Source organism: Orcinus orca, chromosome 2, assembly GCF_937001465.1.
Source record: "Orcinus orca chromosome 2, mOrcOrc1.1, whole genome shotgun sequence".
Lineage (NCBI taxonomy): Eukaryota > Metazoa > Chordata > Mammalia > Artiodactyla > Delphinidae > Orcinus > Orcinus orca.
The window spans coordinates 115,355,539-115,380,349 of NC_064560.1; the positions used below are offsets into that span (position 1 = coordinate 115,355,539).

Genomic DNA, 24,811 nt, shown 5'->3' on the forward strand with positions numbered 1-24,811 from the left:
AGGCGGACTCTCAACCACTGCGCCACCAGGGAAGCCCTCCCAGAATATTTTGAAGCAAATATTTTACCTTAGCATTTCTCTCTATGCACTTCAGTATATATCTCTAAAAGATAGACTTCTTCTTAAAATATAATCATAATATCATTATCACTTCTAGAAAAGCAATAATTTCTTAATATCATTAGGTATCCTTCCAACTTTCACATTTTCCTAATTGTTTTGTAAATTATTTTTAACAGTTGAATCAACCAAATCCAAGTAAAGTCTGGATATTGCAGTTGGTTTACATCACTTAAGTTTCGTTTAATTTCTAGGTTCCTTTTCATCTCTCTTTTTTTCCTTACAGTTTATTTATTAATGAAACTAGGTTATTTGCCTGTAGAATTTTGCACAGTTTGGATTTTTTCTATTGCTTCCATGTGGTGTTAACATGTTTCTCTGTCCCATGTATTTTATGTAAACAGTTAGTTATTTAGAGAGGCTTAATGGATCTGACCTCAGGTTTGTTTACTGAAGTAGGGGCATTTCTTTTTTCATAAAGGGTATTGTGAACTTTGGGTGGGAGGCATATAATGTCCTATTGCCCATCATTTTTTGTGATGTTAGCACTATTGATCATCATTGTCTAGGTCTGTTAATTCATTAGGGATTGCAGACTGGTGATAGTCTATCATTCCTTCATTTATTAGTTGAAGTACATCTATGAAGAGAAATTTCCTATCATTAACTATCTGACTACCCTGAGATACAATTTGAATAGGAATACAGGATAAATGCTTGATTCTTTTCTTAATTCACCAGTTTTCAAAATAATGAATTGGTTCCCTAGCATCTTCTAAAAGTGACCAATGAGGGCTTCCCTGGTGGTGCAGTGGTTGAGAGTCCACCTGCCGATGCAGGGGACATGGGTTCGTGCCCCGGTCCGGGAAGATCCCACATGCCGCGGAGCGGCTGGGCCCGTGAGCCATGGCCGCTGAGCCTGCGCATCCAGAGTCTGTGCTCCGCAACGGGAGAGGCCACAACAGTGAGAGGCCCGCGTACCGCAAATAAATAAATGAATAAATAAAAGTGACCAATGAAATTTTTAAAAATATAATTAAGAATTCATGGATTTAAGCATATTTAATGTGTTTCAGTCCACATTAGTTATCATTTTTATTGATTCTAGTTATCATTCTTATTGATGAGCAAATTGTCTCATTTGACTAAGGGGACATTCTTCAGGTTGTCTCCTGAGTGCTTTTAACACGATCCTAATAGTCTTTTGATGGCTTCCTTGCCCTAGACTTGGAATCTGCCATCTTTCCTCCTATGAAAGAAGCTATTTTTGTTTTAGATATATTTAAATATATTTTATGGCTATCCAGTCTTTGGTAACCAAAGTTTTTTTCCATTAGCAGGTTTAGCAAAGCTATTTAATAGTTTCCTTAGTCTATCAACAGATTGGAAAAAGAAGATTCTTCTTTTAGAAATAAAAATTTTGTTTCTGTGGTACAGTGTTTTACTGATTAGGCAAATCAGTAGGCTTTGAAATTTTACTTGAGTAAATATAAGAAAAGAACCTTTTCATCATCATGGACTGGTGCAGGGAGATTCCAGCAATTGGTAATCTTTAATGTAAGTCAGGCACGAGTGTTTCTTTGGTGGGAGCTTTGTGTTAAGTGCTGTGGTGAAGTTTGGCTTTCTTCAGTAGACATATCAAAAGGTGACAAATGAAGCTACGTCTGGCATAGTTGCTTTGTCCTGATAATGAGAGCTAATAAATGTATGGAGCATGTCCCCCAAATTTGAGAGTCATAGTGGCATTTTTAGTAAAATATCACAGGCTCATTGTTAACGATGGTGTTTTGGTTATCTACTGTTATATAACAACTGCATCAAAACTTAGAGGCTTAAAACAGTCATTTATTTTGCTCACAGTCTTGTGGATTAGGAATTTAAGAAGAATTTGCCTGGGTGGTTTGTCTCATAGCCATGTGGCACTAGCAGGTTTGGGGATTGGAAGGTCCACTTCCAGATGGCTTCTTTGGTGCCTGGGGTCCTTAGTTCCCTTACCGCCAAACTGGTGGCCCATTTTCTAGGACCTCTCTACAGGGCTATGGCTTCTCAGGATGGACACACTTTTTACATGGTGGCTGGCTCTTGAGAGTGTTGGTTAAAGTAGTCACAAGATCCACGCAGGTTTAAGAGGGTGGGGAAATGGACTGTGCCTCTTGATGGGGGAGTGGCGGAGTCACAGAAGAGCAAAAAGGATGGGCACTATTTTGTGGCCATCTTTAGGAAATACAGTCTGCCACAGTCTTACCTCTATTCTTTCCCTAGTCTGCATATCACCATCGTACTAAATTACCTCTGTCTCTTTGCCGTATAAACATTGGTGATGTCTTAGGGTTTTGTTAAGCTCAATAAAAAAAAAATTCATGCTCTATTATTGTTCAAATTATTTTATATGAATAGACCAAGGAGCAAAATCATTTATTTCAGGTTAGAATTTTTCTTCTGTTGTTTGGTAAGGTTCTTTGTGAGGTAAAAACATGAAGCCAACTCGCATCAGAGTCCATAATTAGAAAGATATCTCTTTAGTACTGTTTATGACTTTTTAGAGTTACACAGTCTTTGTTTAATGGACAAAATATAAATAATCATAAGATTATTATGATTGGGTCCCAGTCAGGGGTCAAAAAAGAGAATTTATTTAACTGAAATTAAGTTCTGGAACTTTTTTTAGTCCCAAACTCATATCAGAGTTTCTCGTGGTATCTCTTCCCATCACCAAACCAGAATAAGGAAGGATTATGGCTCATGTATACAAAGCAGTAAATAGTTATTTAGCAATAATTATATACTTACCACTTTGCCAAATGCTATGGGGGAAGTAAAAAATAGAAGGAGTGGCCCTCTCTTTGAAGAAGATTAGTTTCATTGTAGGGGGATAGGGCATTGACAATGGACAGTTAAACAGTATGAGTTGAAACACTGTATAGTGTATTAATACAGGTCATACCTGAGGTATTTATAGTAAAATGATTAATTAAATGATTAAGCACATAATTCCTATAGAAATTTGGAAGAGATAAAGGAATCAACCTAGATGCAGAAATCAGTACAGACCGTGTGGGGAAAGAAGTAGGACTTGAGGTGAGGCCTCTGGGGTGGTTAAGATTTAGGACCCTGTGCCTCCAGTGATGACTTCCTACATTATATCACATCCTGGCTGCTTGATAACGTGCTAAGGAGAAGACTGAGTTTTAGGAAATGGAAGAAGGCTAATGGCATGCTGTATCTAGGTTGAAGTATATCACCTCCCCCCTCCCACCCCAGTTTCTCACAGCTCTACAGTTCCAGTGTCACTAGCTCTTCAGAACTTGCTTTTATTTTATTTTATTATTATTATTAGTTTTTTCTTTTGCGGTACGCGGGCCTCTCACTGTTGTGGCCTCTCCCGCTGCGGAGCACAGGCTCCGGACGTACAGGCTCAGCGGCCATGGCTCACGGGCCCAGCCGCTCCGCGGCATGTGGGATCCTCCCGGACCGGGGCACGAACCCGTGTCCCCTGCATCGGCAGGCGGACTCTCAACCACTACGCCACCAGGGAAGCCCTATTTTATTATTTTTTTAAACTTTTTATTTTATATTGGAGTGTAGTTAATTAACAGAACTTGCTTTTAATACTCAAAGATCCCGATATTCCCCAGTTAAGCTAACACATTTTATTAGGGAGAATATTAAGTGTTTGATGAAAGTATTTATTTATCTATCTATCTATCTATCTATCTATCTGTCCCACGTGGCTTGCAGGGTCTTAGTTCCCCAACCAGGGATTGAACCCCAGGCCACGGCAATGAAAGCACCAGCCCCCAACCACTGGACTGCCAGGGAATTCCCTGATGAAAATATTTAATTTGATTAGAGTTTACTATTATTTGAGCGTATGGATATATAGTGAACACTGGGATAGTTTAGAACAGGAGCTGTTCTGTGGAGCCTGTTCAGTGCCTCAGAAAGGAGGGTAAATGGTGCTGAGAGGGCTGGGCTCTGGCTGCCCCTATCCCTTCTCCAACCTCCCCACATACATATCTCAATCAGGTTCCAGATAAGATTTCAGTTGGCAGAAAGATTTTATGGATTTAAAAAGTCTTCAAATGATTGCCTTAAAATTAGAATAAATAGGGTTGTTGAGGGGTATTTGTGGGAAGTGAAGCTTTCAGATATTGAGTCTTTTATGATACTTCTGATGCTGGCTGTAGGCCAGATTTTAAAATAGTTTGTGGCTGAAATAAATTGAGTACTTTTTGTGGACAAAACTGTGAGAAGGGCTTCCCTGGTGGCGCAGTGGTTGAGAGTCCGCCTGTCAATGCAGGGGACACGGATTCATGTCCCGGTCCGGGAAGATCCCACATGCCGCAAAGTGGCTGGGCCCGTGAGCCATGGCAGCTGAGCCTGCGCGTCCAGAGCCTATGCTCCGCAACGGGAGAGGCCACAACAGTGAGAGGCCCATGTACCACAAAACAAAGAAAGAAACAAACAAACAAAAAACTGTGAGAAAAGATTTTGATATTATTTCTAGGTTTTTGTTCTTGGCATATGCCTAGTTAACAATGTTGAGATCTTTTATCATAAAATAGGGATAGGCAAATTATATATTATTTTCTAAATATAAGAGATGAATTAGTTTCTAATTAGAATCTTCTAGTAATTTTGTGTGTGTGTGTTCTTATTTTATTTCCCATGCAGTTGAGGAAGATTGGGGGTGGGGGCTTTGGAGAAATTTACGATGCCTTGGACATGCTTACCAGGGAAAATGTTGCACTGAAGGTGGAATCAGCTCAACAACCAAAACAAGTTCTGAAAATGGAAGTTGCTGTATTGAAAAAACTACAAGGTAAGCTTCTTGTATGATATACCAAACAGTTTATAATTTATTGTTACCTTTGTGAACCTCAATTACATTCTCTATCAATTGAATATTCTGGTGTCAGCTTGGTTTAAACATGCTGAACGTTTTTCTTATGGAAATTTTATCACTAGTAGTTGTAGAAATACTGATTGCTTAGAGTAATTGGACTTTGGGAATTCCTTTTCATGGTGAGCAAGGATGAGAGAGAGTGAATAACCTGAAACATTCTGCTTTAGAAAGTGTTTTCATAATGTCTGTTATGGTAAAACTTGCCTTTTTAAAAAAATAGCCAAACATGAATACCTCTGAGTTGTTTCTACTTATGTTTTTGGATGTTAAACATGCTTTAATCCCATTAAGGAAGCTGCCTTCAAATCACACTGAAGGATGGATTAAAAATAATAGTATTTGTTATATGTTGATTTCATTAGCTTCAGTTTAATCGAATAACTCTTTCTGGCCCTGCCACCATTTTTGAGGTCCATTTTATGACTTGGATCCCTATTGTTTTACCACAAGCATAAATAACTTTTTTTCCGACATCAATCAAGTGATTAAAACCCTGAATACATGGCTAGTTTGATTCATCTTTGTATTTTCAGTTTATGACATAATCTGGTATTACTGATATTTAACTGTTTTATCTGAATCAAAATTAAATAGTGGTGATTAGCACATTAAATGATCTTGTTAAGCTCTAGAAGGTTTGATATTGCTATGGGACATTCATTAGCATCTAAAGGAATTTAGTACTAACATAGAGAGCAAAGGAAGTTGCTATAATTGGTAGAAAGAACTGTAGTTGGTAGAAATAGCAAGGACAAAATGCTGTGTATACTCTGGTTTCTCTTCAGATTGAATAAATCTTTCGCCTTTTACTAAAAAAAAAAATGCTATGTAGCTTAGGACTCTCAAATTCACGGCTGTGTAGTCTCTAGGGTGAATGTGCTATCTTTGTGAATCGCTGATGTGATGATGTCTGGAATTCTAGTAAATAAGTTTCTGATAAGTTAGTGAAATGTGTATTATGTATTGTGGCAACATCTATTCTTTTAATCATTGCTCTTTGCCTTAAGCTTTCTCATTGTCCGAGTTTCTCTACTAGTTGGCTCATTTCATTAGAGCATGATGCTAATAAAATTATAGTTCTGTTTAATAGTTACTTTTAGCCTAAACTTAGCTTTCCTAAAACATGGGAAATCAGGAAGACAGTGGATAGATCAGCACCCATTGTCACTACTAGAAAAAATGGATGACTGGAGAAGAAAGGATAGAGAAAAGGATGGTGTTCTCTTTTTCTCACCTTTTCTGCTTTTTCCCTATTTCTTTCGAGCTGTTTCCAGCTCAGCGAAATAGGGACCACAAACAGGTGCAGCTGGAGCTACCTCTTCGTGGTTTGCACGGATCCCAAGAGATCTGTTTTACTTTCAGCTAAGTCCATAAAGGGTATGTCAACATCAGCTTGGCTTGGACGGTGCTGCTTCACCTGTCTTTCTCCTACTTGGTCCTGAGGAGATGCTTCCAGATGAGGCAGGATATAGCTTTGTAGCCCTTTCAGTAAGTTCTCCTGCCTATTTTGGCCATGGTTTACTTAGCATTGTATGTGATAAAGCTTGAAGAACAGTTTAGTACCTTTTAATGGGTGAATTAGAGATCCTTGGATGTTGAGTCTGTCCTTTCCTTCTTATTTTATCTTTCGTACTATTACCTAAAATGTTTTTCTTTCTTGCTTATTACCACGTGACATCCTATTCCTCAGGACCCTTCACTTTCCAAAATAAGTAGATTTTTAATCTTTTGGTCTGTATTTCAATGGACAGCCCTTGACTTTCTTTTCTTGGCTTTCTGACTGTGCCTTCTGCATACTTATGCCTCACAATTTCTTTTTGTTGAAGGTGCTTTGGAATCTGTACACTTTGAGAACATTTTTATGGGGCTGAGCTGCTTGCTTCTGCCTGCCTGTTGGCATAATGATTTTCTTACTCAGTGACCCCAATAAAAAGACTAAATGTGCAAGGAAAAGGTATATAACCAGAGGCTAGCCCTTTATAGGATTGGTTGGTTTAAAGTTGATGTTCAATTTTTGATAACTGGTATAGGATTTGTTTCTTTGTTGTTTTTTTTTTGCGGTACACGGGCCTCTCACTGTTGTGGCCTCTCCTGTTGTGGAGCACAGGCTCCGGATGCACAGGCTCAGCGGCCATGGCTCACGGGCCCAGCTGCTCCGCGGCCTGTGGGATCTTCCCGGACCGGGACACGAACCCGTGTCCCCTGCATCAGCAGGCGGACTCTCAACCACTGCGCCACCAGGGAAGCCCTGTTTCTTTGTTTTTTTATGATGAATTTAGCCTGAACCCTAAGTTTTGTTTCTTTTAAAAATCAATCCCCCTATTCAAAATTCTCATAATGTCTTTTCCTGGATTCCTTCAGTTCTGAGTTTTCTCCCAGTCTTTCCTGTACTTAACAATCCTAGATTTCCTCGGCTCGTGCATGACTCTCATAGTAGTATGTTCCTTTCTCATTGGCCCTAAAGTGCGAAGGCCTTAGCATTTTACCTCATCTTTCCTTCTTTTTTTTTTTTTCATCTTTCCTTCTGAATGACCTTCCCCACGCTACTATAGGAGATAACTCTCTTTTCAAAGCTCTCTGAAATATTCTGGATGTATATCCTACAATTCTCTATTGAATCAAGCTAAACTCCTGAATTATACGTGGGTTTTACAAATGAGTCTGAATGTTTTAGTCACTGCTCAACTAGACCACTTGTCTATAGGCCTCTTAGGTAGTACTTCTATACTCAGTTATTCTCTGAAGTTTCCTTATTAAATAGAACTGTAAAACTTATTAAGCTTTTCCCTTTATTAATATCATTGTTCAGAGCTACATCTCTATATAACCATTTATTTGTGTTTCTTCGCTCAGTTTATGACTATACTATCTTCAAATCTTTGTTTTCAATTTATTTGCTTTGACACTGTGCAAAGCGTTATTGCCTCCCTACTCTGTTAGATTCTTTTTTCTCTCTTCTCTCCCATCATAATAAATATTTTATAGGGACATTCTACCGATCTTTACTTCTCCATTTTTATGGTCTCTTGAACTCTATCTCACCGTACCACTCTTTTTTTTTTTTTCATTTTAATAAATAAGTTTTATTTGCAGTGCTGGTAAAAGAGGGAAAAAAAACCCTTTTGTCCTGTGATTCCAAATCTGATCGCTAGTAATTCTGCAGTACCTACCATCAATACTTTTTTTTTTTTTTTGCGGTACACAGGCCTCTCACTTGTGGCCTCTCCCGTTGTGGAGCACAGGCTCCGGACGCGCAGGCTCAGTGGTCATGGCTCACGGGCCCAGCCACCCCACGGCATGTGGGGTCTTCCCGGACTGGGGCACGAACCCATGTCCCCTGCATTGGCAGGCGGACTCTCAACCACTGCGCCACCAGGGAAGCCCCATCAATACTTTTTAAAAAGATAGATTTCCTTTCCAATCTTAACAAAATTTTATACATGTCTAGACTCCTGCAGTGAGACAGGCAAATCTTAAATTTGTTTTTCTCCCCTAAATTTTTATTATGAAAAATCTTAAATATACATAAAAATAGAATTGTATAATGAGCATTCATGTACCCGTTACTCAGCTTCGGTAAGTATCAGTGTTTGGCCAGACTTGTTGCATCTATATCCTACATTTTTTCCCAGCTTGCTGAAGTATTTCAAAAGAAATCCTAGGCATCATATCATCTGTAAATACTTCAGTATGGGTCTTTATCTAATAGATAAGGTCTCCATTTTTATTTTTTAATGAAAATAGTCTTTATTTCAGAGTTATGAATTACAGGCCAGTAGGAAATCTGTAGGGTTGAGGTTGGGGCAGGGGTTTTTGGAAACATATCAAAAACTGACAGACATTACTTTGCCTGTAAGAGCTTTGTTGATGGTTGATGATTTTGTGAATCCATTAAATTATATCTATTGGAATATAGAAAGTCTTAGTCACTTATTCCCTACCAAGAAAAAAAAATGATATGAGAAGTAGCTTATGTTAAACATTAGGAAAATTTGGGGAAATCTGCATTATTGAGAAAGTGAAATTACTATGGAAACTCTTCAGGTGACCAGTTTTAAGAATGGATTGGAGAATCTCATTGGAGAGGAAGCCCATGTTCCAGTGTTTCTTTTTTTTAATTAATAGACTTTACTTTTTGGAACTGGTTTAGGTTTACAGAAAAAATGAGCAGTTTCTACAGTTTCCTCTATTAATAAACCCCATCTACAGTTTTCTCTATTAATAACATCTTGCATTAGTGTAGTACATTTGTTACAATTGGTGAACCAGTATTGATACATTATTATTAACTAAAGTCCATAATTTACATTAGGGGACTCCTTTATTAATAACATAAACACTATAGTCTAAAACACCTAAGGAAATTATTTCTCAGTACCATATAAAATCTAGCAGCCAGTGTTTAATTTCTCCCGCTATCTCAAAAATATCCTTTTACCATTGAGTTGTTCAAATCAAGTTTCACGTCACATGGTAGGGACATTGCATTTGGTTGACATCTCTCTTAAGTCTCTCTTAATATGTAAGAGTTCCCCCTCCCCTACTTTTTTTTTCTTTTAAATTTTGGCCTTGCCATTTATTTGTTGAGAAGTGAAGTTCTTAGTTTGATAGAATAGTTCACATTCTGGATTTCATTGATCACATCCTTGCAGTGTTGTTTAATGTGTTCCTCTATCCTCCACATTTCCTGTGAACTTGTAGTTAGACCCAGAGGCTTTTTTAAAAAATAAATTTATTTATTTATTTATTTTTGGCTGCGTTGGGTCTCCATTGCTGCGTGCGGGCTTTCTCTAGTTGCGGAGACTGGGGGCTACTCTTTGTTGCGGTGTGCGGGCTTCTCATTACGGTGGCTTCTCTCGTTGTGGAGCACGGGCTCTAGGTGCACGGGCTTCAGTGGTTGCGGCTCGCAGGCTTTAGAGCTCAGGCTCAGTAGTTGTGGCACATGGGCTTAGTTGCTCCGCGGCATGTAGGATCTTCCCGGACCAGGGATCAAACCTGTGTCCCCTGCTTTGGCAGGTGGATTCTTAATCACTGTGCCACCAGGAAAGTCCTGAGTACATTGTCTTGATCCATTGTTTCTACAGGGGTTGCAAAATGGTGATTTTTCTTATTTTCTTTTTCCTTCCAAATTTCTGAATTGGAATTATTCTACAGAGTAGAACTTTATTTCATTAGCTGTTTGTTTCCCCTGAAATAATAGTTATTACAAGAAGGGTAGGATAAAGGCTTGAATTTTTTCCTTTTTATTTACCAATTTTTAGAATACCAAGTTGTGCCCTTTTGTGAATAGTGAAGTGTTTTTCGTTTGTTTTAAAATTTTATTTTATTTATTTTTTTTATACAGCAGGTTCTTATTAGTCATCCATTTTATACACATCAGTGTATACATGTCAATACCAATCTCCCAATTCATCACACCCCCACCCCCACCCCCTGCCGCTTCCCCCCCTTGGTGTCCATACGTTTTTTCTCTACTTCTGTGTCTCAGTTTCTGCTCTGCAAACCAGTTCATTTGTACCATTTTCTAGGTTCCACATATATGCGTTAATATACGATATTTGTTTTTCTCTTTCTGACTTACTTCACTCTGTATGACAGTCTTTAGATGCATCCATGTCTCTACAAATGACCCAATTTCGTTCCTTTTTATGGGTGAGTAATATTCCATTGTATACATGTACCACATCTTTATCTATTCATCTGTAGATGGGCATTTAGGTAGCTTCCATGACCTGGCTGTTGTAAATAGTGCTGCAATGAACATTGGGATGCATGTGTCTTTTTTTTTCTTTATTTTTAGCTGCATTGGTCTTCATTGCTGTGCACAGGCTTTCGCCAGTTGCGGCAAGTAGGGGCTACTCTTCGATGTGGTGCGCGAGCTTCTCACTGAGGTGGCTTCTCTTGTAGCAGAGCATGGGCTATACGCGGGTGGGCTTCAATAGTTGTGGCACGCGAGCTGAGTAGCTGTGGCTCACGGGCTCTAGAGCGCAGGCTCCGTAGTTGTGGCGCACGGGCTTAGTTGCTCCGCGGCATGTGGGATCTTCCCAGACCAGGGCGTGAACCCGTGTCCCCTGCATTGGCAGGTGGATTCTTAAGCACTGCACCACCAGGGAAGTCCCTGCATATGTCTTTTTGAATTATGGTTTTCTCTGGGATATGCCCAGTAGTGGGATTTCTGGATCATATGGTAATTCTATTTTTAGGTTTTTAAGGAACCTCCATACTTTTCTCCATAGTGGCTGTATCAATTTACATTCCCACCAACAGTGCAAGAGGGCCGCCTTTTCTCCACACCCTCTCCAGCATTTGTTGTTTGTAGATGTTCTGATGATGCCCATTTTAACTGGTGTGAGGTGATACCTCATTGTAGTTTTGATTTGCATTTCTCTAACAATTAGTGATGTTGAGCAGCTTTTCATGTGCTTCTTGGCCATCTGTACATGTTCTTTGGAGAAATGTTTATTTAGCTGTTCTGCCCATTTTGGATTGGGTTGTTTGTTTTTTTAATATGGGGCTGCATGAGCTGTTTATATATTTTGGAGATTAATCCTTTGTCTGTTGACTCGTTTGCAAATATTTTCTCCCATTCTGAGGGTTGTCTTTTCATCTTGTTTATGATTTCCTTTGCTGTGCAAAAGCTTTGAAGTTTCATTAGGTCCCATTTGTTTATTTTTGTTTTTATTTCCATTACTCTAGGAGATGGATCAAAAAATATCTTGCTGTGGCTTATGGCAAAGAGTGTTCTTCCTATGTTTTCCTCTAAGAATTTTATAGTGCCCGGTGTTACATTTAGGTCTTGAATCCATTTTATTTTTGTGTATGGTGTTAGGGAGTGTTCTAATTTCATTCTTTTACATGTAGCTGTCCAGTTTTCCCAGCACCACTTATTGAAGAGACTGTCTTTTCTCCATTGTATATCCTTGCCTCCTTTGTCATAGGTTAGTTGACCATAGGTGCGTGGGTTTATCTCCGGGCTTTCTATCCTGTTCCATTGATCAATATTTCTGTTTTTGAGCCAGTACCATATTGTCTTGATCACTGTAGCTTTGTAGTCTAGTCTGAAGTCGGAGTCTGATTCCTCCAGCTCTGTTTTTTTCCCTCAAGAATGCTTTGGCTATTCGGGGTCGTTTGTGTCTCCATACAAATTTTAAGATTTTTTGTTCTAGTTCTGTAAAAAATGCCATTGGTAATTTGATCGGGATTGCGTTGAATCTGTAGATTGCTTTGGGTAGTATAGTCATTTTCACAATATTGATTCTTCCAGTCGAAGAACATGGTATATCTCTCCATCTGTTGGTATCATCTTTAATTTCTTTCATCAGTGTCTTATAGTTTTCTGCATACAGGTCTTTTGTCTCCCTAGGTAGGTTTATTCCTAGGTATTTTATTCTTTTTGTTGCAGTGATAAATGGGAGTGTTTCTTTAATTTCTCTTTCAGACTTTTCATCATTAGTGTATAGGAATGCAAGAGATTTCTGTGCATTAATTTTGTATCCTGCAACTTTACCAAATTCATTGATTAGCTCTAGTAGTTTTCTGGTGGCATCTGTAGGATTCTCTATGTGTCGTATCATGTCATCTGCAAACAGTGCCAGTTTTACTTCTTCTTTTCCAATTTGGATTCCTTTTATTTCTTTTTCTTCTCTGATTGCTGTGGCTAGGACTTCCAAAACTATGTTAAATAATAGTGGTGAGAGTGGACATCCTTGTCTTCTCCCTGATCTTAGTGGAAATGCTTTCAGTTTTTCACCATTGAGAATGATGTTTGCTGTGGGTTTGTCATATATGGCCTTTATTATGTTGAGGTAGTTTCCCTCTATGCCCACTTTCTGGAGAGTTTTTATCATAAATGGGTGTTGAATTTTGCCAAAGCTTTTTCTGCATCTATTGAGATGATCATATGGTTTTTATTCTTCAGTTTGTTAATATGGTGTATCACATTGATTGATTTGCATATATTGAAGAATCCTTGAATCCCTGGGATAAATCCCACTTGATCATGGTGTATGATACTTTTAACGTGTTGTTGGATTCTGGTTGCTAGTATTTTGTTGAGGATTTTTGCATCTATATTCATCAGTGATATTGGTCTGTAATTTTTTTTTTTTTTTGTAGTATGTTTGTCTGCTATCTTTTGGTATCATGGTGATGGTGGCCTCATAGAATGAGGTTGGGAGTGTTCCTTCCTCTGCAATTTTTTGGAAGAGTTTGAGAAGGATGGGTGTTAGGTCTTCTCTAAATGTTTGAAAGAATTCACCTGTGGAGCCATCTGGTCCTGGATTTTTGCTTGTTGGAAGATTTTTAGTCACAGTTTCAATTTCATAACTTGTGATTTGTCTGTTCATATTTTCTATTTCTTCCTGGTTCAGTCTTGGAAGGTTGTACCTTTCTAAGAATTTGTCCATTTCTTCTAGGTTATCCATTTTATTGGCATAGAGTTGCTTGTAGTAGTCTTTTAGGATGCTTTGTATTTCTGTGGTGTCTGTTGCACCTTCTCCTTTTTCAGTTCTAATTTTATTGATTTGAGTCCTCTCCCTCTTTTTCTTGATGAGTCTGGCTAATGGTTTATCAATTTTGCTTATCTTCTCAAAGAACCAGGTTTTAGTTTTATTGATCTTTGATATTGTTTTCTTTGTTTCTACTTCATTTATTTCTGCTCTGATCTTTATGATTTCTTTCCTTCTGCTAACTTTGGGTTTTGTTTGTTCTTCTTTCTGTAGTTCCTTTAGTTGTAACGTTAGATTGTTTATTTGAGATGTTTCTTGTTTCTCGAGGTAGGCTTGTATAGGTATAAACTTCCCTCTTAGAACTACTTTTGGGGCATCCCATAGGTTTTGGATCTTCATGTTTTTATTGTCATTTGTCTCTAGGTATTTTTTTATTTCCTTTTTGATTTCTTCAGTGCTCTCTTGTTTCTTTAGTAATGTATTGTTTATCCTCCATGTGTTTGTGTTTTTTATGTTTTTTCCCCTGTAATTGATTTCTAATCTCATAGCATTGTGGTCAGAAAAGATGCTTGATATGATTTCAATTTTCTTACATTTACTGAGGCTTGATTTGTGACCCAACGTATGATCTATCCTGGAGAATGTTCCGTGTGCACTTGAGAAGAAAGTATAATCTGCTGTTTTTGGATGGAATGTCCTATAAATATCAATTAAATCTATTTAATTTATCAATTATATCTGGTCTATTTTGTCATTTAAAGTTTGTGTTTCCTTATTAATTTTCTGTTTGGATGATCTATCCATTGGTGTAAGTGAGGTGTTAAAGTCCCCCATTATTATTGTGTTTCTGTCGATTTCCTCTTTTAGAGCTGTTAGCAGTTGCCTTATATATTGAGGTGCTCCTATGTTGGGTGCATATATATTTATAATTGTTATTTCTTCTTCTTGAATTGATCCCTTGATCATTATGTAGTGTCCTTCCTTGTCTCTTGTAACATTCTTTACTTTGAAGTCTATTTTATCTGATATAAGTTTTGCTACTCCAGCTTTCTTTTGATTTCCATTTGCATGGAATATCTTTTTCCATTCCCTCACTTTCAGTCTGTATGTGTCCCTATGTCTGAAGTGGGTCTCTTGTAGACAGCATATATATGGGTCTTGTTTTTGTATCCATTCAGCAAGCCTGTCTCTTTTGGTTGGAGCACTTAATCCTTTCACGTTTAAGGTAATTATCGATATGTATGTTCCTATGACCATTTTCTTAATTGTTTTGGGTTTGTTTTTGTAGGTCGGTTTTTTCTCTTGTGTTTCCTACTCAGAGAAGTTCCTTTAGCATTTGTTGTAGAGCTGATTTGGTGGTGCTGAATTCTCTCAGCTTTTGCTTGTCTGTAAAGCTTTTGATTTCTCCATCGAATCTGAATGAGATCCTTGCTGGGTAGAGTAATCTTGGTTGTACGTTCTTCCCTTTCATCACTTTAAGTATATCATGCCACTCCCTTCTGGCTTGTAGAGTTTCTGCTGAGAAATCAGCTGTTCATCTTATGGGAGTTCCCTTGTATGTTATTTGTCATTTTTCCCTTGCTGCTTTCAATAATTTTTCTTTGTCTTTAATTTTTGCCAGTTTGATTACTTGTGTCTCGGTGTGTTTCTTCTTGGGTTTATCCTGTATGGGACTCTCTGCACTTCCTGGATTTGGGTGGCTCTTTCCTTTCCCATGTTAGGGAAGTTTTCAACTATAATCTCTTCAAATATTTTCTCGGGTCCTTTCTCTCTCTCTTCTGCTTCTGGGACCTCTATAATGTGAATGTTGTTGTGTTTAATGTTGTCCCAGAGGTCTCTTAGGCTGTCTTCATTTCTTTTCATTCTTTTTTCTTTATTCTGTTCCGCAGCAGTGAATTCCACCATTCTGTCTTCCAGGTCACTTATCCGTTCTTCTGCCTCAGTTATTCTGCTCTTGATTCCTTCTAGTGTATTTTTCATTTCTGTGTGTTTGTTCTTTAATTCTTCTAGGTCTTTGTTAAACATTTCTTGCATCTTCTCATTCTCTGCCTCCATTCTTTTTCTGAGGTCCTGGATCCTCTTCACTATCATTATTCTGAATTCTCTTTCTGGAAGATTGCCTATCTCCGTTTCATTTAGTTGTTTTTCTGGGGTTTTATCTTGTTCCTTCATCTGGTACATAGCCCTCTGCCCTTTCATCTTGTCTATCTTTCTGTGAATGTGTTTTTTGTTCCACAGGCTGCAGGATTGTAGTTCTTCTTGCTTCTGCTGTCTTCCCTCTGGTCTGTTTTTCGTTTTGAGTATCACTATGAGATCATGGATTTTTATATATTTTATTTTATCCCACTGCAGTCATTATTCTTCTCAGACTAAAATTTTCACTTTTTTTCGCTAGTGGAAGCGAAGCCCTTTTATATTGGCTGCTTGTCCTTCTGATGTAACTTCAGTGTTCTTTGATATCATTCTAGCTTTCTGGCCCAGTACATGTTTCAGGCTCTCCTTGAACTTTCCCTTCAGCAGAGTTGGAATCAGGAACCCTTTTACTCCAAGATCCCTACTTCCTTGTTTTGGAAAACAATTGAGATCACGGTGTGGGGACTAGGACACTAAACGCTATTAGACCAACACATTTCTCTCAATAGGTTTTCATAAATACTAGATTTGCCTGGTTTTTTCTATGTGCACTTTTCAATTTGTTTACATTGTTTATCTTATTTTTAAAAACATATTTGTGTTCTCTTTTAAATTTCAGGCTCTAAAAGGGCAGGAATTATGTACTTTTATTTTTTAATTTTGTTTATTTTAGTTTTGGCTGGGTCTTCGTTGCTGCGTGTGGGCTTTCTCTAGTTGTGGTGAGTGGGGGCTACTCTTCATTGCGGTGCGCAGGCTCTCATTGTGGTGGCTTCTCTTGTTGCGGAGCACAGGCTCTAGGTGCACAGGCTGTAGTAGTTGTGGCTCACGGATTCTAGAGCGCAGGCTCAGTAGTTGTGGCATATGGGCTTAGTTGCTTCGCGGCATGTGGCATATGCCCAGACCAGGGCTGAAACCTGTGTCCCCTGCATTGGCAGGGGGATTCTTAATCACTGCACCACAAGGGAAGCCCTGGAATTATGTACTTTTAAAGTTGACATATTATGCTTAGTGTTAAAATGATAGCAGACTGTGACTTTGTATTTGCTGATACATTTGTAAATGGAGATGTGGAGAATAGGATAACATTAACTCTTCTGTTTTTTCATTTTGTTAATAATATTTAGTTTTTTGGTAAGAAAAAGAATTGTTAAGATTCTGGAATAATTTGTTAAAGAGTGTTATAAATACTAGTTGATAAAGTCACCTTTTGATGACTATGGCTTAGATTCTCAAAACCATATTATATAGATGTTCAATTCTTCATTGTTACAAAAGCCAGTCACTTGGGTGTTCCAGAAAATGGTTTCTGTTTGGTTTGGAAGTTTTTTTTAACCTTTGCATATAGGTGGTGTAATATTTTGGGAATTCAGAATATTGTGACTAAAATTTATCCTTATATCTTTTCATCAAAGGAAGTCTTCCTAGGATCTTTAAAAGTTTATATTTTGTTTACTTGCTTCCAGTTGAAATATAAATATATACCTAAGCTTATCAATAGTTTTTCTTTAAAAATATTCTGTAGATCAGGTTTCTCACTAATTCTTATGTGTCTTCCCTCCATAATGTGTTCAATCTAATGAATTATTTTGTACTTAAAAATCACTACTTAAATCAATGAGTGACTAGAACCTTGCCCAGCCTGTCTGTCCCATTTTAGCTCTTTACTTCATGCTGTAAATGAGCAACTCATCTTATCTCTTGTGTTCTTTCAAAGCACCAACTTGAGTAAAACTGAGGTTTTTCTCTTTATTCATTACCTTGGGTGAAAAAGTAATTAATTAAAAGCTTGTTGAATTATTTAAAAGTTTTTCTCCTCTACATCCTCTAAAAGTAAGTGAAGATCCTATTAATATTAAGAAATAAGAGAGTAAATTCCACTGTTTGATAACCAAATAATTTTATTATTCTCAGTTAAAATAGTTAGGAATTAATTTTTCTTGCCCCATACAAATGCAGGGAAAAACTACCTTTTTCCTAACAGCCCATAAAGAGATTGTGATTTTTATTCTGACTTCTGGAGACTTTTTTTTTAAACCCTGAAATATTGGTCCTGGATTTTATTTTTGCCCTAGAAACTGCAGAACACAAGCTGAAAGTTGAGATGAAGGAAAACTATTACAGAAGATCAACTGCACCTCTTCTGCCTTCCCTGCTTGACGTCTCCAGCTACTGCTGTAATATGTGACCACTTTCTTACCCTAGTCATAAGAATATAAGAAATATGTAAATTCTGGATTAGACCTCTGGTCTGTTCAGTATAGAATGTCTATAAAAGTTATTCCAAATTTGCTTGCCCTCGTTAAGTTTCTGTTTAATCAAAGGGTGTGTTAGAAGATCTCTGATGACTCCTTTTATGGAAGAGCATAATAGTCAGACTCTGGGACCTAAAGGTTTGGGATAAACCCTTACCCCTCATTATATATTTTAACCTTTTAAAAACCTATCATCTGTCCTTTTGTTCATTTCAGCCTGTGCATTTTTTCCCCTTAAAGTAACTTTTGCTTGCCCTGGTTAAGGTTTATCTTTTCTATCAAAGGGTGTTAGGCGATCATTGAGAACTTTATCTGTTAGTATGTCCATTTTAGCATTTCCTGACTTGAAAGATTTAACTTTATCTGCCAGTTTAGTGATTTGTCTATTCATTACTCTATTTGGGTTTAGAAAAATGACACGTAAGAAATATCGGGTTGGCCAGAAATTTTATCTGGGTTTTTCCATAAGCTCATGTGGAAAGACCTGATCGAACTTTTTAGCCAACATAATAGAATAGGTCTAGATTATTTTAAGGAGCAGAGGTTTATTTCCTTGAAAGAGAATATAATGTATATAAGTATATATATTTATATGTGCTTTATATGCGCAAAGAAAGTCTGGAATTGTATAGAACTCAAGAGGCCATTTGGAATGGTTATATTTGGCTATTGGAATTAGAAGGACCAGGGCAGGAAAGGCTCTTTTGCTGTTTCCCTTTATACCCTTCAGTGCTTAAGAAATTGAGACAAATATGCAAGCATTTCTTTTACAGTAAATGCTTTTACTGTAAAAGCATTTCTTTTACAGTAATTAAATGATAATAATAAATATCTTTAAAATCCATTCTTACTCTTTATCTTTCCTCACATTTCTGAATGCTTGAAAATACCTGGTAAATTAGTGCAGTATAGTGTAGTGTAATGTAATTAGAAAGCTGTTTTGTGTTGTGAAATTACTTTATAAATGATTGGTAATATCTTATTTGTGGGAAGATCTGTAACAGTGTTTGAGTGCTTACTATATGCTAGAAACAGTGTTACTGAACGCTAGGCTCATTCATACATATCCTGCTTTAATATCTTATATCTCTCATATCTAATTTATGCATAAGATCTTCCATTTTTTTTACAACCCTTTTTAAGAGTGTAAATGTTCATGGTAAAAGAATTTAAAAATCAAACAGAAGAATAATGTGAAAAGTAAAAGATTTTTTCTCTTAGCCCTTCACTCTCCTTCTCTAACCACTCTTACTGGTTTCTTGTGTTTTTTTCCAGAAACGTTCAATACATATTTTAATCTATTTATCCACATATATACATACATATATATATATATATATATATATAATTATATAGAACCATAATCAGATATAAATTCATATAATCATATGATTTATGGATATATTTGGATATATAATCATGTGATTATATAAGATGTGTATAATAATATTATGTGTGTGCCTGTGTGTATGTGTGTGTATAAAATCTCCCTCCCTACCCATAACCCCCAACCATGTGTGGAATCATACTAGTATATACTGTCCTGCAACTTGATGTGACCCTTTAGATTCAGACAGTAAGACTCATTTTCTATGCTCCTTTATGTTCTACAGAGGAGTGATCCTTCAAAAATACCAATAGGATCATGTCACCCCCGACCATTGCTAAAACACTTCAGGGTCTTCCTTTACTCAGGTAAATCCACCCACCTTAGATTAACATGGCATACAAAACCTTGAACTGATGCCTGCCTGCTTCTCTAGCCTCATTTCTTGAAACTGTTGGGCTTACACTCAGAGTGTTGGTCATCCTGAACTTGTTTTCAATTTCTTAAACAGTTTATAGCTTCTCATCTGCAGTTGGCTTCCTCTGTCTCATACTTTGGATAAGTACTTTAGTCTCAGCATTTATAAAAATCCACAGGTAGAATAAGATTTAAAGAAGTAAAGCAAAGTACAATTAAGAACTTCACTTTTTTCCTAAGCATTTAATTTCCAAAAGTATATGTGCTTAAAAAAATGTGATCCTATTAGCTTGCTTGTTCCCTTTTCCTCAATAAGGTTATTACAGGATTTATTTATTTTTAAATTTTAATTTCTTATAACCAAATTTAACAAATAGTTTAGTCAATCAGTTCTACAAAATTTGTTATGAAAAGCAGTAGTCCAGGTTCTGGTTCCAGATAAGATGGAGTAAGCACACTTCACCCTGTCTCTCCCACTGAATGCAGCTATAAGACCTGGACAGAATGCTTGGAGTGGCTATTTGAGGACTCTGAAAAATAAATAGTAGGAGGCAGATTGGGGAAGAAGACCAGAATTCAAAGTACTACTGAACCGGCGGTGAGTTTACCATTTTTTTTTTCTTCCAGTACGCCCCAGCCTGAACTTAATGTATCCTGAAACTTGGACGTGAGCATTATTAACGTGGACAGAAAAAGCACCACGAGAAGCCCTCTAGTTCTGACTCAAGGATCAGGAAAGGGGTCTCCTAATATTCAGAGAAAATGTGGCAATCCCACATTTTCTCTTTTTTCTTTTTTTCCCCCCTTTTCTTCATTCTCTTGCCCCCAAGGCCTCAAGCAATCCTGGGCAGTAGCTGCAGTGGTGTCAGTGGGGCAGGCAGGAGCCTAAATCTCAGAGGGAAGGAAACCTTCCAAATCCCATTGCTTTTCTTCTCCCTCTGCTCTTCTGTTGCTTGGCCCTTATGTGGGCACAGTTACAGGAAGTACATGGCAGAATGGGGTTAATGAAGCCCCAGCTTTCTGCTGGAAGGCTGAAAAAGCGAAGCCCCAGGAAACCAAAAGATTGCAGGAGAATGAGGAGCTTGGGAAACTGATCACTTAAAGTTGCTCACCGACTTCTGCGCTGACTTCCAAGCTGTGCGTGCATGAGTGTGATCCTAAACAGCATACAAAACATTGAGGACTGAATTATGGGATAGACCACCCCCAAGCCCCAAACTGGACACTGCGTGGAATGATTATGGAACACATTCAGTATGACTACAAAGGCTTTGCAAACTGAACTGAAATTGGAAATGCAGCCTGCAGAAGGATGGTCAGAACTTGAAGTGTGAACCCAACTGGGTCAATTACTGGCTAAAACAAAAACACCAACATTCTTGGTGGGACTTAAATAAGACTCAGATTCTCATAAGATAATATTCAAAACGTCCAGAATACAATCTTGAATTACTCAGCTTAAAAAGAACCAGTGAAATCTGAACTCACATGGGAAAAGACAGAAAACAGATGCCAGTGCCAGGATCACAGATGTTAAAATTATCTCAAAAAGACTTTTAAAATCAGCTATTATGACCATATTCCAGGAATGAGTGGGAAGATAGAAAGTCTCAGCAAAGAAATAGAAGATATAAAGAAGAACTAAACGGAAATTTTAGAACAGAGGAATACAATAATGGAAGTGAAAAACTCATTGGATGGGCTCGGTAGCAGAGAGGATATAACAGATGAATAAGTCAGTGAACTTAAAAATAGATAAGTAAAAATCCAATTTGAAGAATAGAGAAAAAAAGTTAAAAATAAATAAATAAGCAGCTTCAGAAACCTTGAGACTATCATAAGACCTAACATTTGTGTCATCAGAGACCCAGAATGTGAAGAGAACGGTTGTGGTGTGGCAAAAATATTTGAAGAAATAATGGCATACTGATTGGAAAGGAAGAAATAAAACTGTCTCTATTTGCAGATGGCATGATTGTATATGTAGAAAATCCCAAGGAATCCACAAAAAAATTCCACAATAAATGAGTTTAGCAAGTGGTTCAACGTCAGCCTACAAAAAGCAATCATATTTCTGTATACTAGCAATAAACAATTGAAAACTGAATTTTAAAAAATCCATTTATAGTAGCTCTCCCAAAATGAAAGAATTAGGTATAAATGTAGCAAAATATGTATGAGATCTCTATGCTGAAAACTGTAAAACCCTGATTTTAAAAAAAAGTAAGACAATTTAAATAAATGGAGAGACATATATTCATGAATTGGAAGATTCACTATAGTTAAGATGTTGATTCTCCTCAAGTTGATTTATAGATTTAAAGCAATAACAACAGCAACAACAACAAAAATCCCAGCAGCACTGTTTGTAGTTATAGAGAAACCAATTTTAGAATTTGTATAGAAAGGCAAAGGACCTAAAACAACCAAAACAATTTTGAAAAAGAAAAATGTTGGGGGAGGGTGGGAGGGAGGGAGACGCAAGAGGGAAGAGATATGGGAACATATGTATATGTATAACTGATTCACTTTGTTATAAAGCAGAAACTAACACACCATCGTAAAGCAATTATACTCCAATAAAGATGTTAAATAAATAAATAGATATAAATTTTAAAAAAAGAAAAATGTTGGAAAAATCAAACTACATGATTTTAAAACTTAATACAAAGCTACCACAATCAAGACTGTGATATTGGCAAAGGGAGACATATAGATCAATTAAATAGATTCTAGAAATAGACTCACACAAATATGGCCAAAGTTGCAAAGTGGAAAAAGAATAGCACTTTTGATAAGTGGTGTTGGAACAATTGGACATCCAAATACAAAAATAGTGAACCTTGACCTAAACCACACACATTATACAAAAATAAACTTAAAATGTACTGCACATCATCTTCCCAGACCAGGGCTCGAACTCGTGTCCCCTGCATTGGCAGGCAGATTCTTAACCACTGTGCCACCAGGGAAGCCCGCTCATTTCTTCTTGTACTTATAATTTTTACTTTATATTTTGATTCAGTACTATTTGATGCATATTGATCTGTGAAAGTTATATTTTCATTTGAAATTGTCTCTGATAATAATACAATATTTGTCCTGATTATTGCTTCTGAACTGGAATTTTGAACTGGAATTTGACATTGTCTTAACAACCTCAGAACCACCATGAGGATTAAATGAGATGTTACATGTCCTGAGCACTAAATAAATATCAGCTATTATATCTCAAAAATAAATAAATAAAATAAAATGTACCACATTTAAATGTGAAATATAAAGCTACACAGCTTCTAGAAGCAAACATGGAAAATCTTTGTGAGCTGGTATAAGCAAGAAGTCGTTTCACATGATACCAAAATCATGATTGATAAAAGAAGAAACCGATGAATTGGACTGAATCAAATTAAAAGCTTTGCTTGTGAAAGACACTGTTAAGAGAATGAAAAGACAGATTATAAACTGGGAGAAAATATTTGCAAATCACATACCTTCAAAGGACTTATATTCAGAATATGTAAAAACTCTGAAAACTCAACAGTAAGAAAACAATCTAATTAAAAATCTTTAATGGGCTTTGGCAGAGAGGATATAAAGTGGAATATCAGCTCAGCAAAAGATGTTTAACATAACTAGCCATTAGGGGAATGCAAATTAAAGTCATGGTGAATTCCTGCTGCACATCTATTGAAATAGTATAAAACTTTTGACAATACCAAGTGCTGACAAGGACTTAGAGCAACTGGAACCCTCATACCTTGCTGGAGGGGATGCAAATTGATACAGCTCCTCTGGAAAACAATTGAACATATACTTACCATATGTTCAATATGGATTCACTCTGTGACCCAGCAGTCCCACTCATAGGCATTTAACCTAAAGAAATGAAAACTTACATTCATACAGAAACATATACATAAATATTTATATCAGCTTTATTCTTAATTACCAAAAATATGTCCTTCAGAGAGTGAATGGCTAAATCAGCTGTGATATATCCATACAATGGAATACTATTCTGTAATAAAAAAGAATGAATTACTGATAAACACAACAATTCTTAATTTCTTCTTCTTAGGGAAATCACTTCAGGAACCTCCTAGTCTGCTCCAGTTAGGCCTGGTTATTTTCTACATTCACAGCTATTGTCCTTGGATCACCCCGCAGTTTCTTCCTGGGGACTCCCCTTGCTTCTCTTTTGTATTGTATGCCTTGTTGAATCCCTTTCTCTTTTTCGTTTATTCTCATTTTAGTGAAGCACCTCTCTACTAACTTCTTGAGTAAAGGGTGCATGGGAGATATATTTTTGAGACCTCTCTTGCATGTCTGCCCTGATGTTAAAAAACACTGGCTGGATATAGAATTATGGATTGAAAATAATTTTACTTCAGAAATTTGTCTTCAGACTCACTGTAGTGGTTGAGAAAGGTAATTCCCATTGTGATTCTTATTACTTTGGCAACTTGTTTTTTTCTTTTTCTCCAGTGTTGTGCCATTTGTGTATTTTCATTTAGTAGGCCAGGCTGTGTCCTTTATTGAAACTTGCAATCTGAAAGTTTTTCTTGGGAAATTTTCTTGAATTATTTTGTTGGTGGTTTCCACCCGTTTATTTTATCTATCTTCTCTTCTGGAACACCTACCTATTATGCAGATATTGGGCCTCTTGTAGTGGTCTCCTAATTCTTTATTTTTTCTTTTTTTAAACATATATTTGTTTATACATTTTTGTAATAGTTTAGTACATTTTAAAAATAGGGTGAGGAAATCATGCTCTTTTTTTTTTCATTCTAATCATAAAAGCCTGCTAGTTTTAAATTGGCCATTGTGATAGGATAGTCTTATTTAAATGATGAACTTCCCTGTAATGGTTATCTAGACTGAAGAGTTTGGAAACTTTCTTCTGCCTTTAGCTCCTGGTGAGCTACTTAGAACCTAAAGGATTGTTAGATGGGCATTCTCATGAATGCTGATAGAAGCCTTTATTCCTTAGGCTCCTTGGCTGAATTATTTTTCCTAGGGATTTAGCTTAGAAGACACCCTTCCTTCTTTTGGTATCACTGTCAAGTTAACTCAATCAAGCTCCGAGCTCTATGATGTATTCTAATCTAATCTCTTGCTTTCTCTGTAATGCTTATTCTTCATTTTTATAAGCTATAATTTGATCTTGTACTGCCTATATTGGTCTTGTAATACATTTATTGCTTCTAACAAGATTGTAAATTCTTTGAGGAAGGGACCTAGCCTTATACTTTTCTATCTCCCATTG

General features: G+C 36.9%; 1 protein-coding gene across 4 annotated transcripts in view; it reads left to right on the forward strand.

Moving 5' to 3' along the window:
• TTBK2 (tau tubulin kinase 2) overlaps positions 1-24,811 on the forward strand; it is a 145,141-nt gene that overhangs the window by 35,709 nt on the left and 84,621 nt on the right. The window contains exons 3-4 of one of the 4 annotated variants that reach the window (XM_033435663.2): positions 4,735-4,882; positions 17,619-17,720. In XM_033435663.2, the coding sequence (XP_033291554.1) occupies positions 4,735-4,882; positions 17,619-17,720 (250 nt within the window). Of the gene's footprint in view, positions 1-4,734; positions 4,883-17,618; positions 17,721-20,028; positions 20,141-24,811 lie in introns of those variants that run through there. The other 3 variants (XM_033435665.2, XM_033435664.2, XM_004273940.3) reach the window with 3 other exon arrangements.